We start from the raw sequence: 16331 nt of genomic DNA, 5'->3' as shown, positions 1-16331 counted from the left end.
ACTCTAGGAACGGAAATGAATGAAAGGGGAGAGAAGTGGTTGGATGATGTCAAGGGCACAGTCATACAGACTAAAAAGTAATACACACTCATAAAGGGGGGGGGGGGGGGGGGGGGAGGGAGAAAGGGGGAGAGAAAAAAAATTATAAAAAAATAAAAAGAGAGGAAAAACACACGCACACACACACACACACACACACACACACACACACACACACACACACACACACACACACACACACACACACACACACACACACACACACACACACACACACACACACAAAACCAAACACATAAACACACTCAGAAAGAAACACACACAACACACACACAAATACAAATACACACACACACGTACCATAAATCCAACCGCCCTGATAGGCTGAAAAAAGTAGGGGCTTCAACTCAGGCCTGGTTATTGATACCTACCTTTAAACAAAATAACTTATAATGCTGTATAAGCTGGGAAATGGATGTATATATAGGTGTGTCATGGGCCAACTTAAGCTTATTATAGAGAGTTAAGATGATTTCAAGAAAGCTTGCAAGGTAAGGCTTCTTCCTTTTTAATAACATTTTGTTCAGTTGTACCTGAAAAGAGATCTCTCTTCCTTCTCACTTCAGCGAATCACGTGCCAGAGACGAACAAGAAGTGTACAGCCAAAGAATGAAGGAGAGTCTGTCAGGAGCGAGCCCCAGTCCGCGATCTTCCAGTTTTGGACATACCCCCTCCCAGTTCCGCTCCAGTGAAGTCGGACACACTCGATCTTTGTCGTCGGTTGTCCATCACGACTTGCATGAGTGGAAGCTGAAAACCGACGAAGGTCTCAACAGTTACGTCAGGGAGGAGTTCTACTATGAACAGGTAAGAGCTTTGATGTGGTCTATGTGTATGACCAGCTGTCTCTCAGTTGTTCACATCCATTTCTACAGGGCTGTCTCTGTTTGAAGCTTTTTGCATCCTCCTAATTTAAGCATTTGGTTTTTGTATATGCTGGTTATGTTAGGAACAAGACTGACCAACATTTTTGTTCAGAATGACTTCAAAATGGAATTTTTTGTATTCCTTTATCTTTTTAAGTACCTTTTTGTATTGAGACAGAATAAAGATGTAGAAATATTACAGTATACATTTTTTTTTGGGGGGGTCAGATACAGATTTTCTGGTGCATGCTCAAAAGTTAAGTATGTTCCAGGCTTTTCTTTTTTACTGAATCTTATCCATGCCTGACTAAACTTACTAGTAAATGTGTGCTGTTAGTAATAGTAGTAGTATTCCTTGCAACATCTACTTGTAGAAGTATATTTACAATTTACAAATATCATTAGCATTCCATCAACGCTGTCATCACTATCATTGCTAATTCTGTTCCAGGCTCCGAGTGTGGCACTGTGTATGTCCATCCTAGAACACCACACAGACACTCACACCAGCGGTCAGCTGATACTGACCATGTGTGACGACCTGTCCAGCTTCCTGCAGCCCATAGCGCCGGGTGTTTCCAACCCGGAGGTGGACTATGGCCTTGTCATCAGGTTAGATTGGATAGGATATTTTTTTGAATGGTTTCTTTTTGGTGTAAGTTAGGGATAGAGGGGGTGGTGAGAATCTTCTTCTTCTTCTTCTTCTTCTTCTTCTTCGTTCATGGGCTGACACTCCCATGGCTTTAACGTGTATGACCGTTCTTACCCCGTCATTTAGGCAGCCATACGCCGCTTTCGGGGGATGCATTCTTGGTATTTTCTGACATGGATTACAGGATCTTTTCTGTGCGCACTTGGTCTTGTGCTTGCGTGTACACACGAAGGGGGATAAGGCACTAGCAGGTCTGGGGGGTGAGAATGGGTGTATTTTTTACTAATGGCGGTAATGCATTCTGTGATGTTGGCGGTGATATAGTGGAACCCCATTTTAAGACATGCCACCCCCACCCCCCCCCCCCCCCCCACCCCCCCCCCCCCCCCCCCCCCCCCCGTGTCCATTTAAGACTCCCCTCCCTCCAGTTTGAAGACCCCATTTTCTCAGATTTGTTGTTCATAACCCCTGTAAATTTACCCCCATCTTAAAGTTTCCTCCTTTCGTCTATCATCATCATGTTTTAATCATCACCACTTTCTAACAGCATTATACGAGAGCTGCTGTTCCGCGCCAAGATGATCTTCCTGAAGGGAGGTGACTCAGGGATGATCGGCAAATGTGATGCATATCAAACTCGGGTGGATCTACTGAAGATTCTGCTGGAGGCCAACTACCCTGACCTCCCCACTCTGCAGGAACTGTCCAAGACGGATACAGCTAGGTAGGTAGTTTGTTTGTTTGTTTGTTCGTTCATGGGCAGAAACTCCCACGGCTTTTACGTGTATGACCGTTTTTACCCCGCCATATAGGCAGCCATACGCCGCTTTCAGAGGAAGCATGCTGGGTATTTTCGTGTTTCTATAACCCACCGAACTCTGACATGGATTACAGGATCTTTTTCGTGCACACTTGGTCTTGTGCTTGCGTGTACACACGGGGGTGTTCGGACACCGAGGAGAGTCTGCACACAAAGTTGACTCTAAGAAATAAATCTCTCGCCGAACGTGGGGACGAACTCACGCTGACAGCGGCCAACTGGATACAAATCCAGCGCGCTACCGACTGAGCTACATCCCCGCCCCAGGTAGGTAGTGAATTTGTGTCTGCAAATAAAGCAAGGACATCAGAACACATCGGTGGATTCTGCTTTTTGTGTGTGTTTGGATATCAATATGGTTTTCCTTGCATTATTCATGAGTAGAAAATAAACACAAAAGATGACTGGATTTATTTTTACTCTAAAGTATTTTCTACTTCTGCTTTTTGTCATCTTATATTTTTATGAAAACCGGAGGCTTTTGTTAGCCTTGCTGACCACTGAGAGACAGGCGTACACACAGAACTATGGCTCGTTTTATGTAAGATAAAGCAAGGATGTTTCACCACGAAAAAGACCCAATGAAAGATAAATAAATACAAATAAAGACCTTGGCTTGTGTATTGTACACCAGGCTCAACAGTGTTACACCTACAACTCTGTGAAGTTGTAAGTACATGTTTATGTACAAATCAGCCTTGGCATGATAAATGAAGAATCAAAAAACAAGATTGGTAAGTTATTGGAACATATATGTGACCCTCCACCACGAAATGAGTCGCATGTCACCTCACGCGGTTCTGCGCTAGACTTAATATAAGTCCGAGGAGTGTCTGCTAACAGTGTGAGGGTCACCATAGTCACAGGCTTATAACTCAAACAGTCCTCGTTCTTTTCTAAAACGGTTTTCACCACTGGATAGAGCATAAAAAACTCTTCAGGAAAATGTACAAATATGAAAATCATGCAAAGGTGACATGCGACTCATTTCGTGGTGGAGGGTCACATATTGTGTCTGTATGATTAATTTGTTTTATGTAGGTTGTACTTTTAATTGTTCTATTCTGTATATATATGTTCTTTTGTAAAGGGCCTAGAGCCATAGGTTAGGCACTTAAAAATGTCCAGTTATTATTATTATTATTATTATTATATTATTGGACAGACGGACAAACATTTATGAACAGATAATAAACTTAGCTTTGAAAGCTTTGCTCATGCTCAGTCTCTGGCGAGAGTAATGGGAAGAGTCATCAATAAAAAAATTCCCCCATGATAAAATTAAGACTAAATGTAGTCTGTCATTTGCCTGCATAACAAATATTTTGTTCATTGTTGTTACTGAACAGACGGCTTGGAGACAAACTGGTGAAAGACGAGCGTCTACAGCTGGCACTAGAGGTGTGCACCAAGTGTGGCGTGGAGGCCACGGGGGTGTGGCTTGCATGGGGCAGGGCCTGTCTGCAGTGTGGAGACTTTGCTGGGGCCAGGGACAAGTTTGCTCACTGTCTTAAGGTGTGTGTGTTTATAGTGTGTGTTTGTGTGTGTGAGTGTGTGCATGTGCGTGCGTGCGGGCATGCATGCGTGTGTGTGTGTAGCATACATGAAGCGTTATAAGGCTGAATGCATTATTACCTTCATTTTTAGAAAAGATACTACTCGCATACTTCTCATGCAAACAAATTATACAAGGTTATGTTTCTGTATGCGTTTTCATCAATAGCTACTTAAAATTATAGCTTTTGGATAATTTTTTGCCAACATTATATTAAACATTAAAATGTATGTGTGTGCAGGCTCCCAAGGACAAGAACCAGGCGGGTGTGTCATCACGTCTGCTGATGGAGATCATTGATCTGCTGGAGTCTCTGCCTCCCAGTGGGATGACGGAGGTAAGAAAGGACTAGGTTTTAGAGCGTTTGTAAGACTGCGATTACACAGAATAGAAGGAACATGTGCACAATGAAGAAAGTGTATTATTTTTGTCATTTTTGTGTGCAGTAAATTAAGTTCAGTTTCTTTTGCATTTGCTAGCCTGATGGTGTGAGATCATGTTTAAAACAAAAAAAGGGAAAAAGAAATGTGAAGAAATAGCAAACAGATGAAGAACCCAGGGTGGGTTTTTGTGTTATATTTTATTTTTTATTTTTTACATCTTTAGAGGTTTTTCCTATTTCTATTGTAGTCTAATTTATTTTCCCTTGCATGCTTCAGATTGTATTTTTAGATTTTGTGTATTCCATTTACTTGTGTATTCATACATAAAAACGTAAATTTGTTACAGATTCAGATGCTCCTGTCCAACCCTGCCAGCATGACAAACCTCATCAACATGCCTATCCCTGTGAGTATGCTTACACAAGCACAGGTATAAGTCACTTTAAGTGTTCGTCTGCATAGGCGTGGAAATATGCACAAGGGCTAGTGTATGCCAGCATCTGAACACACCTGGCTTTTGTACACTTTCAGAAATACTTGCACAACTCACTTGTACATGCACATGTCTATATGTATGCTTGAAAACATCTGCACTGCCATATGAATGTTGAAGATATAACAGATATCTGCCAGTGTATTGCAAAAGGATTAAAAAATTACCCAGAGGAGAATGAACTGCAAAAGGGATCACTGGCGTCACTATCGGATGTCTGACGGCCCTCCATTTTATACTCATGTCAAACTGCAGCGGTCAGACCTCCGCAGACTGTGTTTGTTGTACTGTGAAAACCCCCTTTTAGGATCTAACAAAATCTGAGAAAATCAGGTCTTAAAAAGGAGGGAGTCTTAAAATGGGGGTTAATTTTATAGAGGTTATGAAAAAAAATCTGAGAAAGCAGGGTCTTAAAAGGGAGGGAGTCTTAAATCGAGGAGAAGGGGTGGGGGTGGTGGGGGGGTGGTCTGAACAGGGGGTTCTACTGTATTCACTTTCTGATGCACACCACAGACACCATTTCCTTGACGTTATGACGATAATAAAGTCCTCGAGCCCTGAGAGGCCTCATAAAAGATACTGGAATGTCATTTTTTGTTAGCAACTTGCATGTGTTTGCTTTCAGGCTCAGCAAGAGGAGACGAGCGTAGACAGCATTGTGTACCAAGAGTGCATGCATTACCTTCGTACCTACGGCACCTACACCGACCACCTCAAGTTCTTGTTGAGAAACGGCTACTGGAATAAAGCTTTGAAATTTGTCGTAGACAGAGTAAGTACACAGAGAATTGAGTTTCTCTTCTGTGTGTTTGTGTGTGTGTGTGTGTGTGGATGTGTGTGTGTTTGTGTGTGCATTTTAATGTCTTCTTTGCACAAGTGCATTAATCTAAAAATGTGTTGCATCTAGCTGTCTGACTTGCTTGTGTGTTTTTTTTCAGTTGGTTCACTTATGCCTTTATGTGTGCACATATACATAGTCACATTTGTGTGTGCGTGCGTGTGTAAGTGCGTGCGTGTGTAAGTGCGTGCGTATGTACATACATGCATGTCACTCTGTGCGTTTTAAAATGTGATATGTTTTTCTTAGTTATTAAAAGAACACATGTACTTCTGTTTTTTTATTATAAATCAGAAAATTGTACTTAATTCTTACATGCCTTTTTTTATTATTTTTTATTTTTACAGCGTTGCTCAACTGAAGTGTTTGTGGAGTCGGTCCTTCAACCAACACTAAAGGCTGGGGACATGACACGCTTGATCGAACAACTGCTGATGCATGACTCCTCCCTGGATCAGTGGATGCCACACCTGAGTGCCTCCTGTCGCTACCTGTTGAAAACACGCAACTTCCATGTCCTGTACAACCTGCAGATCTTCATGAAGGTCAGTGACAGATTTCGGGAGGTAGATAACTGAAAGTATTTTAATCAGTTGTCAACATTTTGTTGTCATTGCAACTGTAAACAGTAACATTGCATTTCAATTGTTATGAATTTAGAAAAGAAAAGTGCCTTATATTTTTCAAGTTGCAATGAAACCTCCTTTCAAGACATCCTGGAGAAAATGAGGTCTCGGAAAAGAAGGGAGTCTTTATTAAATGGGTGTACATTTCCACAGGTTATCAACTAAAGGCCTCAGATAACACCGTCTTCTTCTTCTTCTGCGTTCGTGGGCTCAAACTCCCTTGTACACTGGTGGGTTTTTTTTTTGCACAAGTGGAATTTTACGTGTATGACCGTTTTTTACCCCGCCATTTAGGCAGCCATACGCCGTTTTCGGAGGAAGCATGCTGGGTATTTTCGTGTTTCTATAACCCACCGAACTCTGACATGGATTACAGGATCTTTTTCGTGCGCACTTGGTCTTGTGCTTGCGTGTACACACGGGGGTGTTCGGACACCGAGGAGAGTCTGCACACAAAGTTCAGTGCAACCAGTGTTCACAGTTGCAGTCTTTAATATGAAAAGGAGGTGGGTTCAGTGCACCCAGTGTTCATAGTTGCAGTCTTTAATATGAAAAGGAGGTGGGTTCAGTGCACCCAGTGTTCATAGTTGCAGTCTTTAATATGAAAAGGAGGTGGGTTCAGTGCAACCAGTGTTCACAGTTGCAGTCTGTTAATATGAAAAGGAGGTGGGTTCAGTGCACCCAGTGTTCATAGTTGCAGTCTTTAATATGAAAAGGAGGTGGGTTCAGTGCACCCAGTGTTCATAGTTGCAGTCTTTAATATGAAAAGGAGGTGGGTTCAGTGCACCCAGTGTTCATAGTTGCAGTCTTTAATATGAAAAGGAGGTGGGTTCAGTGCACCCAGTGTTCATAGTTGCAGTCTTTAATATGAAAAGGAGGTGGGTTCAGTGCACCCAGTGTTCATAGTTGCAGTCTTTAATATGAAAAGGAGGTGGGTTCAGTGCACCCAGTGTTCATAGTTGCAGTCTTTAATATGAAAAGGAGGTGGGTTCAGTGCACCCAGTGTTCATAGTTGCAGTCTTTAATATGAAAAGGAGGTGGGTTCAGTGCACCCAGTGTTCATAGTTGCAGTCTTTAATATGAAAAGGAGATGGGTTCAGTGCACCCAGTGTTCACAGTTGCAGTCTTTAATATGAAAAGGAGGTGGGTTCAGTGCACCCAGTGTTCATAGTTGCAGTCTTTAATATGAAAAGGAGGTGGGTTCAGTGCACCCAGTGTTCATAGTTGCAGTCTTTAATATGAAAAGGAGGTGGGTTCAGTGCACCCAGTGTTCATAGTTGCAGTCTTTAATATGAAAAGGAGGTGGGTTCAGTGCACCCAGTGTTCATAGTTGCAGTCTTTAATATGAAAAGGAGGTGGGTTCAGTGCACCCAGTGTTCATAGTTGCAGTCTTTAATATGAAAAGGAGGTGGGTTCAGTGCACCCAGTGTTCATAGTTGCAGTCTTTAATATGAAAAGGAGGTGGGTTCAGTGCACCCAGTGTTCATAGTTGCAGTCTTTAATATGAAAAGGAGGTGGGTTCAGTGCACCCAGTGTTCATAGTTGCAGTCTTTAATATGAAAAGGAGGTGGGTTCAGTGCACCCAGTGTTCATAGTTGCAGTCTTTAATATGAAAAGGAGGTGGGTTCAGTGCAACCAGTGTTCACAGTTGCAGTCTGTTAATAGAAGCTGTAAAACAAAATATTGCAAAAGATTTAAAAACAATTCTTTTCATTTGCACCAAGGCACCAGCTTCCAACAGTGCATTCACAGCAGCTTTTGGCAGATGAATTCCTCACTTCTCCACACCTAACCCATTTCCACTCTCTTTTTCATGTCTTTGCAGGACTTTCTACGAGCAGCCATGACGTGCATCACACATTTCTACCAGCAAGGCTCACAGAGTTACCGAGACCTTTCAGAGCGCTTGCAGTTTCTCTTCATCGCCCAGGAACACATGCAGGCCTTCTTTGATCCCATGAAATGGGGGGCCGTCAGGCATCCATCCATTACCCCCATTACCCCTCCCGCGGGTCATTCACCCCGTCAGCGGGGTGAGGGTGGTGGGGGTTCACAGGGGGCTCAGCTGTGTATGCCTAAAGATGACGTGACAAGGTGAGTGTGAATGTGGTTGTGTTGTTGCCTTTGTTTGTTTTGATGTTGCGTTTACGGTTTGCAGTTTGTGTTAAAGTTGGTGGTTCTTCCAGGTTCACGGTAGAAAAAGCTAGGATTATCGAAGAAATTCATGGTGGAATCCCAGTTTGGCTTTACAGACAATGTGACAGGCTTTTGCTGCCTCAAGAGTATTTGAGTTGTGTTTCTTAACAGTATGCCGAGCCTACTATCAATGTAATTGTACATAACACAGCTTTCATTTTTTCCAACCAGACCCACAGAGAAGTTTCTAGTTCTTGTCATTACAGGAACGAACTCGCACTCAAGGTCTCACACTTATATTCTCCAGACATCTTCGCACCATCGGCCTGCAAATTGAGGTGACGCAGTTCTTGGACCAGTGCCTGACCAGCGGGTCAGGAGAGGCAACCGCTGTTGCTACGCAGTTTGTCGCACAGGCCAAATCCTCTACTAGTGTCCCCACTCTCTTCGGCAACCAGGAGCAGCGAAAAGATGTGGTGAAAATGGTGTGTTGAAATTGCTAAATTTGGAAATATTTAGTTACTGAAGGCTTGTCAAAGAAGGATGTTCACTGATTGATTGAAGGGAAAGTGTGATTGGTGTGTGTGTGTCTGTGTTTGGGTGTGCGTTAGTGTGTGTGTGTGTGTGAGAGAGAGAGTTCGGTTTACGTTTGTGTCTGCGTGCGTTAATGGAATGATGATGGAGGAGAGGATAATAGCATATATAAAACAGAAGAATTCAAATTTTGTCTTCAATATTGCAGATACTTCTGAGTGGTGGCAAGATTTCAGTGGCCTTTGACCTGTCAATGCGCATCTTCTCTGTAAGTGCACTATGTCTGCATGTAATTTTGTCCAAAATCATTGGAGTTTCATGCGAGGTTGTGCTCTGTCTGTCTCTTTGTCTGTTTGTCTCCTTTTCTTCATTCCATTTTTTTTTAATGAATGTTTTTAAAATTCTGTTTAATTTGTTTTCATGTATGTTTTGTTTAATACTGTATACTTCAAAGTATGCCATATATTCATTCAAGTCAGGGAAAGTGTTGTAGCACTGAATATACATCAGTGTTTTTGGGGCATAATTTTTTAATCTGACGTACTGTTCTGACCCGTGGCCGGTCGTCCTTTTGATGCTTTTCTGACTTTCAATGTTCTTACTAAACAGACAAAGCCAGGACATATGGACCTAAATGGGGGCCCGGTAGCTCAGTTGGTAGAGCACTGGACTTGTGATCCTAAGGTCGCAGGTTCGAATCAGGGCCAGAATCATCACTGGCGCCATGCGGTCAACCCCTATCCAAGAGCTGGAAAACATCATGGGCCTTGAGCCCATGGAAGACAGAAGGGACACCAAACTCCTCACCCAGGCAGCTAAATTCAAACGACTGCCAACTCACCCCATGAAAGACAGACTGCCAACCAACAAAAGGAAGACTGAACAGAGGAAGCTTCATCCACCAGACGAGGGTGTTGGAAAGGAGACACCAAGATATCCTGGACCAGCAACCCAAAGATATCCCCCAATACCTTGAAAACCCAAGCTGGAGTGATGAAGGAAGACCCCAGATACACCCCCCGCGGGTTAGGGGGAGTCCCATATTGGTTTGGACGAGAAAGAATTTACCCGATGCTACCCAGCATGTCGTAAGAGGCGACTAACGGTTCTGTTTCTCCTTTTACCCTTGTTAAGTGTTTCTTGTATAGAATATAGTCAATGTTTGTAAAGATTTTAGTCAAGCAGTATGTAAGAAATGTTAAGTCCTTTGTACTGGAAACTTGCATTCTCCCAGTAAGGTCATATATTGTACTACGTTGCAAGCCCCTGGAGCAATTTTTTGATTAGTGCTTTTGTGAACAAGAAACAATTAACAAGTGGCTCTATCCCATCTCCCCCCTTTCCCCTATCCCATCTCCCCCCTTTCCCCGTCGCGATATAACCTTGAAAGGTTGAAAACGACGTTAAACACCAAATAAAGAAAGAAAGAAAGACCCCAGATACGCTGCAGTATTCCTGGCGTTGGCAATAAAGACTCCCAGAGCTGTGCTGAACTGAAGTCTCTCACCATTGAACACATCCACAACTCCTACCCCCAACGCCAATGGACTCATGTATACACTGACGGATCTGCCAACCAGGCTGTCAGAAGTGGTGGTGCCGGAATCTACATAAAGTACCCAGGAGGTCGAAAAGAAGAACACATCTCCCTCGCTACCGGCCTCTACTCCACCAACTTCAAGGCTGAAGCAGTAGCGCTCCAGACAGGTGCAGCCCACATTGAGCACAGTCCACTCTCCTCCAACAACGTTGTGTTCTTCAGTGACGCAAAGTCAGTCCTGCAGGCCTTAGACACTGCCAGAGACAAAGAACTGAATGACCTGTCATCCGCCTTGACCTCCCTGTGCAGAGCCCACACAGTCGTGCTGCAGTGGGTCCCCTCTCACTGCAACATACTAGGCAACGAAGCCGCAGATACTCTGGCAAAGGAGGGCACTACGAAGGACCAGAATGACAGATCAACCACCTTCAAAGAAGCCAAGACCATCATCACGGCCAAGCAACACAGAAAGTGGTTGCAGCAGCACCCACACTACAACAAAAATGACGCCTTTCACCTGCTCACAAGGTCTGAGCAGGTCCTCATTCAGGCTGTGGACAGGCCACAACCGAATGAACCACCACCTTTTCACCAAGTTCAGAATTGGCCAGTCAGACCAGTGCCCTTGTCAAACAGGCAGCATGACAACGGAACACCTGCTGCAGACTTGCCCACTACACGATGGCCTCAGGAGCCAGATCTGGGCGGAGGCGACCACGGTGCAAGGGAAGCTCTATGGCAGTCTGGACGACCTACAGCGCACAGCAACATTTGCGCTGAGAACCGGCGTTTCCATCTGAGTGATCGACAAGAAGAAGAAGAAGAATCAGGGTCGGGACAGACACGGGTCAACTTTATGTGCAGACTCAGAGACAGTATCCATGTTCCATCCCCATGTCACCACTGTGGCACATAAAAAAACTCGGTCATTCTGCCATAAGTGAAGTGGCTGATTACACCTAAAAACGCATACACCTGGGTAGCGCGACTCTGTTGCTGCTAGATTTCCACTGGGAAGAAGCGACCCAAATTTCCCAGCAATGGGGCAATAAAGTAATAAAAATTAAAACAAAATCAAAAAACCATGCGAACAACACTGATAACTTTATGAATTTTTTTCTACAGGAGTGTCAGCTGAAGGCAGTAGTGGTGCTGAAGAGAGTGATGAGTGGGATGCTGAAGCACCAACGCTTGAAGGAGATGCTGGAACTGCTGAACATGACGGAGAAACGGCAGATTCTGGATGAAGAAGAGTGGGATGAAGTTGTCAGCTCTGCCCTGCTGGAGATTACGGAGAAACAGATTGAGGTGATTTTTTGTTTTGTTGTTGGTCAGAGAGAGAGACGAAGAGCAAGAAAGACAGACAGACAGAAGAGAGAGAGAGAGACTCTAACTTTGTCTGTCTGTGTCTGTGTGTGCATGTGATATTTCTGTGTGTGTGATAAAGTTCACTATTGACTGGTTTGTGTAATTATTTTTTCATGTTTTCAGGCAATCCTTTTTTCATGTCTGTACAAGTATTTTTTCAATACAAATGTGCAATTGAATTTCCTTTTCAGGCAAGAGAGGAGACAGAGACACTTACCAAAATGATCAGGAAGGAACACAACAAGGTAAACAGTTTTGAATATATTTTCCTCCAGGCAGGTTTGTTTCAGCAGTTTCATACATTACTGTATTGATCACAAAGCCATATATCAGGAATCCAATCTGTTGTTTCTCTTTTTTAAATGAGGTTATCCTCTAAGTTGGTTGTTGTTTTTAACCATGAAATTTGCTAGACATTTTAAACATCTTGTGTGTAATTTTAGCTGTCAGATAAAATCATTTACAATTATGTGGTTATTGAAACATCCTGATTTATGTACAGCAGTCCCTCTCATGAATGGACACCCTTGGGCCATAGCAAAACTGTCCGTACATTGCAGGTGGCCGGTCACGGGAGGGGTGACCACACCACCCCCTCCCCCATACACTCACACACACAACATGATTGAGTCTATGCTAACCACTTCTTGTGGCTACTAAACGATAACATCCAACTCCTAATATTTTTTTTTAACGTTCTGCAAAAATTATTATTTGTATGAATGGTGTTGAAAAGAAGAGATAAAATAAATCCTCAAGGCGGCAGTGAACGCACTCACCATGCACTGACATCATACGAAAGCAGCCGCACAAACACAGCACAGAGGCAGGTGTGCAGATGCTTTGCAAAAATAAGCCTTGAAAACCAGTTTGAATAAAAACTAGCAGATAGAGCCGCATGTCATAATCATTCTTCTCCTCTGGCTTTATTGACTGCATGCAGATCTTGTGGCAGTGAATTTTCACTCTTCAGTTGAAAATACACTGTACACAACACCGCTCTCATTCTCCCTCACTGCCTACCCTAAGCCCTGACAACTGATCCTTGGAAATCCTTGTTTGGAATAGTACACCTCTCTATTTCTCTCCAATGCTCTTCCTGCTGACATGCAGTGACACCAGACACCCCACTGAGTTTAGCCAGCTACCCCCCCCCCCCCCTCTCTCTCTCTCTCTCCCTTCCCCCAGCCATGTACTGTTTGGTGCTGTGGCCAGAGAGGTGTCACCGGCTAATTGAGGCCAGCTGCACTGTTCACTCAGAGCAAAACCAGTTGACTGTGTCTAACTTTTGACAAGGCAAGACAACTGAAGGGTTCACAGATTAGGTAACCGACTCACTGGTCAAGGCTGCGGTTAACAAGAGTATCTTGTCAATGAAAGAGGTTACACACAGACACGCGATGCTGAGAACTGTGGCCGATTTTTCACTCTCTTTCTCGGAGGGCCTTCATCGACTGTAGCTTCTGTTGTTTACGTCCAACAGACAAGAATAAAGAGCATAGTGCAGTTTCCTGTTGGCGTCTTAACCCAAACTAACCCCCCTCCTGATGGGTACACGTGCACCCAAGTTAACAGAGACTGTCATCACGCCTTTGCGGCTGTGACCTTTGTGCCAAGAGCCGGACTGCTCTGTTATCGATTTTGGTGTGGTGAAAATTTGACGATGGTCTGTTGGTACTTTGCAGGTATGACCTGCTGTTGGGACCAAAAATTAGTGTCCGCGTCCACGTTTTGCAGGTGTCCGTTTAAGGGGGGGCAAATATAGAAGGAAAACACTTCGTGCCGAGCAAATGTGTCATGTCAGGGGGCCGCTCACGCCGGGGGCGGTACATTGCAGGGTCTGCTGTACAGACATTTCTTGTAGTGATTTGATCTGAGCAATATTTTTCTGCTTCTGATTGCTTTGTCCTTCCTTTTTTTCAGATCAACGCTTTGATCATGACGGGCAAGCTGCGATCTGCGTACCTGACAGCAGCAAAAACGAACCGTGTCCAAGACATCACTCGCATCATGGGAGCTGCCGAGAGAATGGGACAGGCAGCTGTGCGTAACATATGCAAAAAGTGGCTGGAGCAGCATCAGAAGTGATAGTGACAGAGAGAATGGGACAGGCAGCTGTGCGTAACATATGCAAAAAGTGGCTGGAGCAGCATCAGAAGTGATAGTGACAGAGAGAATGGGACAGGCAGCTGTGCACAACATATGCAAAAAGTGGCTGGAGCAGCATCAGAAGTGATAGTGACAGAGAGAATGGGACAGGCAGCTGTGCACAACATATGCAAAAAGTGGTTGGAGCAGCATCAGAAGTGATAGTGCAAAAGTCCATGCATTGCCTGATTGAAGTGTGTGTGTTTGTGTTTGAAGAGTGGATGTCATCACTTTCTACCCCACCTATGTTGACCAATTTTTTTTTAGCCGAGTCCAGCTGTGCTGCAGCAGGTCACTCAGAATTGTAGTAACTGTGTATCAACACGCAGGTGTTAAGTAAGTGTATATGAATACAAGATCACCGTTAGAAAAAAAAGAGAGAGAGAGAGAGTGTGTGTTTGTGTGTGTGTGTGTGTGTGTGTGTGTGTGTGTGTGAATTTGCTAAACTGCCTTGTGATTTGTGAAACAGTGGTAATCAAGCCTGTTTTCTCTTGGGATTTCTTTGCTTGCTGACGGTGTCTCTAAGGATGATTGTAGAGAGATTGTTTGGGTTTTATGTTTAAATACTTGCCTGAACAAATTGTGTTTTGCTCATTTGTTTGCATTTTTGTTTAATGTTTTTTTACTGTGTATTTGTTGAACACCTGAAGATGGTACAACTGCGAGATATGTCTAATCATACTGGTGCTAATATCTATGGTCTTAGAAGTGCTCATCCATAATGATGGACTATTTTATTTATCTAATCATTAATGTACATGTACACTGTAGTTCTGTGCACACATTCTTATTCAAAGTGTTTTTGACTACGTGAACTGATTGCACAGGCAGGTTTTTTATGGCACCGATTTTTACTCATTGTCATTGTTTCTTACACGGTTTGTTTGTTTATGGTAGGTAACTTTTTAATGAAGATTTGCTTTGAAGTACAGTGGTACCTGTGATGAAAGGACACCCTTGGGACAAGCCAAGTGTCCCTACATTGCAGGTGGCCTGTCATGACAGGTATATTTTGGTAAAGATAATAGACGAAGGAACAACCAAAGGTGTCTTTTTAAGGGAGGTGTCCTCTCATCGGAGGGGCCACACATGGCAGGTACCACTGGAACACCTGATGTAAACTTTGCCCACAAGTACCAGTGTAGACAACTGATCATATTGCTTTCCAAGTGTCTTTCAACTTTGATGTAAATGAATGTACATGCATATTTATTTCTAGGTGGGAAAGACATACGCTCCAATTACGTGCAATGATGTAATAAAATATCATGAATTTGTCTGGTTTTGTTTTGAATTGGATTGCACAAGAGAAACGGAAGATTTGTTCTTTGATGAAAGAACCATTACATTTCACTTGTCAGAACATTTAAAGAAAGATAGTGAAAGTGAGTGTGTGTGTTTTTGTCTGTGTGCGCTTGTGCACATATGTGCGATTGTGATCTCGTTGTCTTTGTTTAAGTACATACCAGGCACTACCAATGCTGTTATTTATTACAGTGGAACCCCCGTTTAAGACCTCACAAAATTGGAAAAAATCAGGTCTTAAAAAGGAGGGAGTCTTAAAACAGGGGTCATTTCACAGAGGTTATGAACAGAAAGTCTGAGAAAACAAGGTCTCAAAATCATATCCTACTTTTCACGGCCTATTATTCCAAGTCACACGGGTATTTTGGTGGACATTTTTATCTATGCCTATACAATTTTGCCAGGAAAGACCCTTTTGTCAATCGTGGGATCTTTAACGTGCACACCCCAATGTAGTGTACTCGAAGGGACCTCGGTTTTTCGTCTCATCCGAACTGGAGCTTGTTCAGTTCAAACTACATGATGCTTATAAGAAATGAAATATATGTCTGGTTAAAAAGGTTTCTGGCTTTTAATTTAGCCACCTGAAAACATAATTTTATGATTTTAGAATTTGTTTTACGGATTTGATTTCGGAGTGAATAAATTCAAACAAAACTCATGTTCGTGTGTTTACTTATTTTTCCTAAGTTTCTGTCTGACAGGCTTGTGTTGCAACGGCTGAAATGAGAGAGAGAGAGAGAAAGAGAGAGAGAGTTCTCAATCAGTTTACTTTGAACAACAAAATATTCTTAAGTGTTTAAATTAAATTTTAAAAAAATTGGTTGGACAAATTTGGCCCCATGAATGTAAGGTACCCAAGGTCGCTCATCAGTACTATCGAAGGGTGTTTTTTTGTTTGTTCAGTGTGTAGTTTATGCAAGATCAACGAGGCCGAGGGGCTAATGTGACCCCGGGCCAATCTCAAATCGCCACACCCGGATCATCCGGCTCGCCGGACCTCCAGC

At 43.2% G+C, this 16331-nt stretch overlaps 1 protein-coding gene across 1 annotated transcript in view; it reads left to right on the top strand.

Moving 5' to 3' along the window:
* Positions 1–15985, top strand: part of LOC138953131 (uncharacterized) — a 43140-nt gene extending 27155 nt beyond the window's left edge. The window contains exons 31-44 of the mRNA XM_070324922.1: positions 627–867; positions 1378–1538; positions 2126–2302; positions 3748–3913; positions 4195–4290; positions 4683–4742; positions 5455–5601; positions 6015–6212; positions 8119–8387; positions 8737–8914; positions 9172–9231; positions 11629–11811; positions 12063–12116; positions 13795–15985. Coding sequence (XP_070181023.1) covers positions 627–867; positions 1378–1538; positions 2126–2302; positions 3748–3913; positions 4195–4290; positions 4683–4742; positions 5455–5601; positions 6015–6212; positions 8119–8387; positions 8737–8914; positions 9172–9231; positions 11629–11811; positions 12063–12116; positions 13795–13959 — 2155 coding nt within the window. The 3' untranslated portion in view covers positions 13960–15985. The remainder of the gene's footprint in view (positions 1–626; positions 868–1377; positions 1539–2125; positions 2303–3747; positions 3914–4194; positions 4291–4682; positions 4743–5454; positions 5602–6014; positions 6213–8118; positions 8388–8736; positions 8915–9171; positions 9232–11628; positions 11812–12062; positions 12117–13794) is intronic.
* Positions 15986–16331: the final 346 nt, after the last annotated feature.

This window comes from Littorina saxatilis, linkage group LG17 (assembly GCF_037325665.1).
Source record: "Littorina saxatilis isolate snail1 linkage group LG17, US_GU_Lsax_2.0, whole genome shotgun sequence".
Classification (NCBI taxonomy): Eukaryota; Metazoa; Mollusca; class Gastropoda; order Littorinimorpha; family Littorinidae; genus Littorina; species Littorina saxatilis.
The sequence above is the reverse complement of the archived record's forward strand: the minus strand, read 5'-3'. Positions and strand labels throughout refer to the sequence as shown.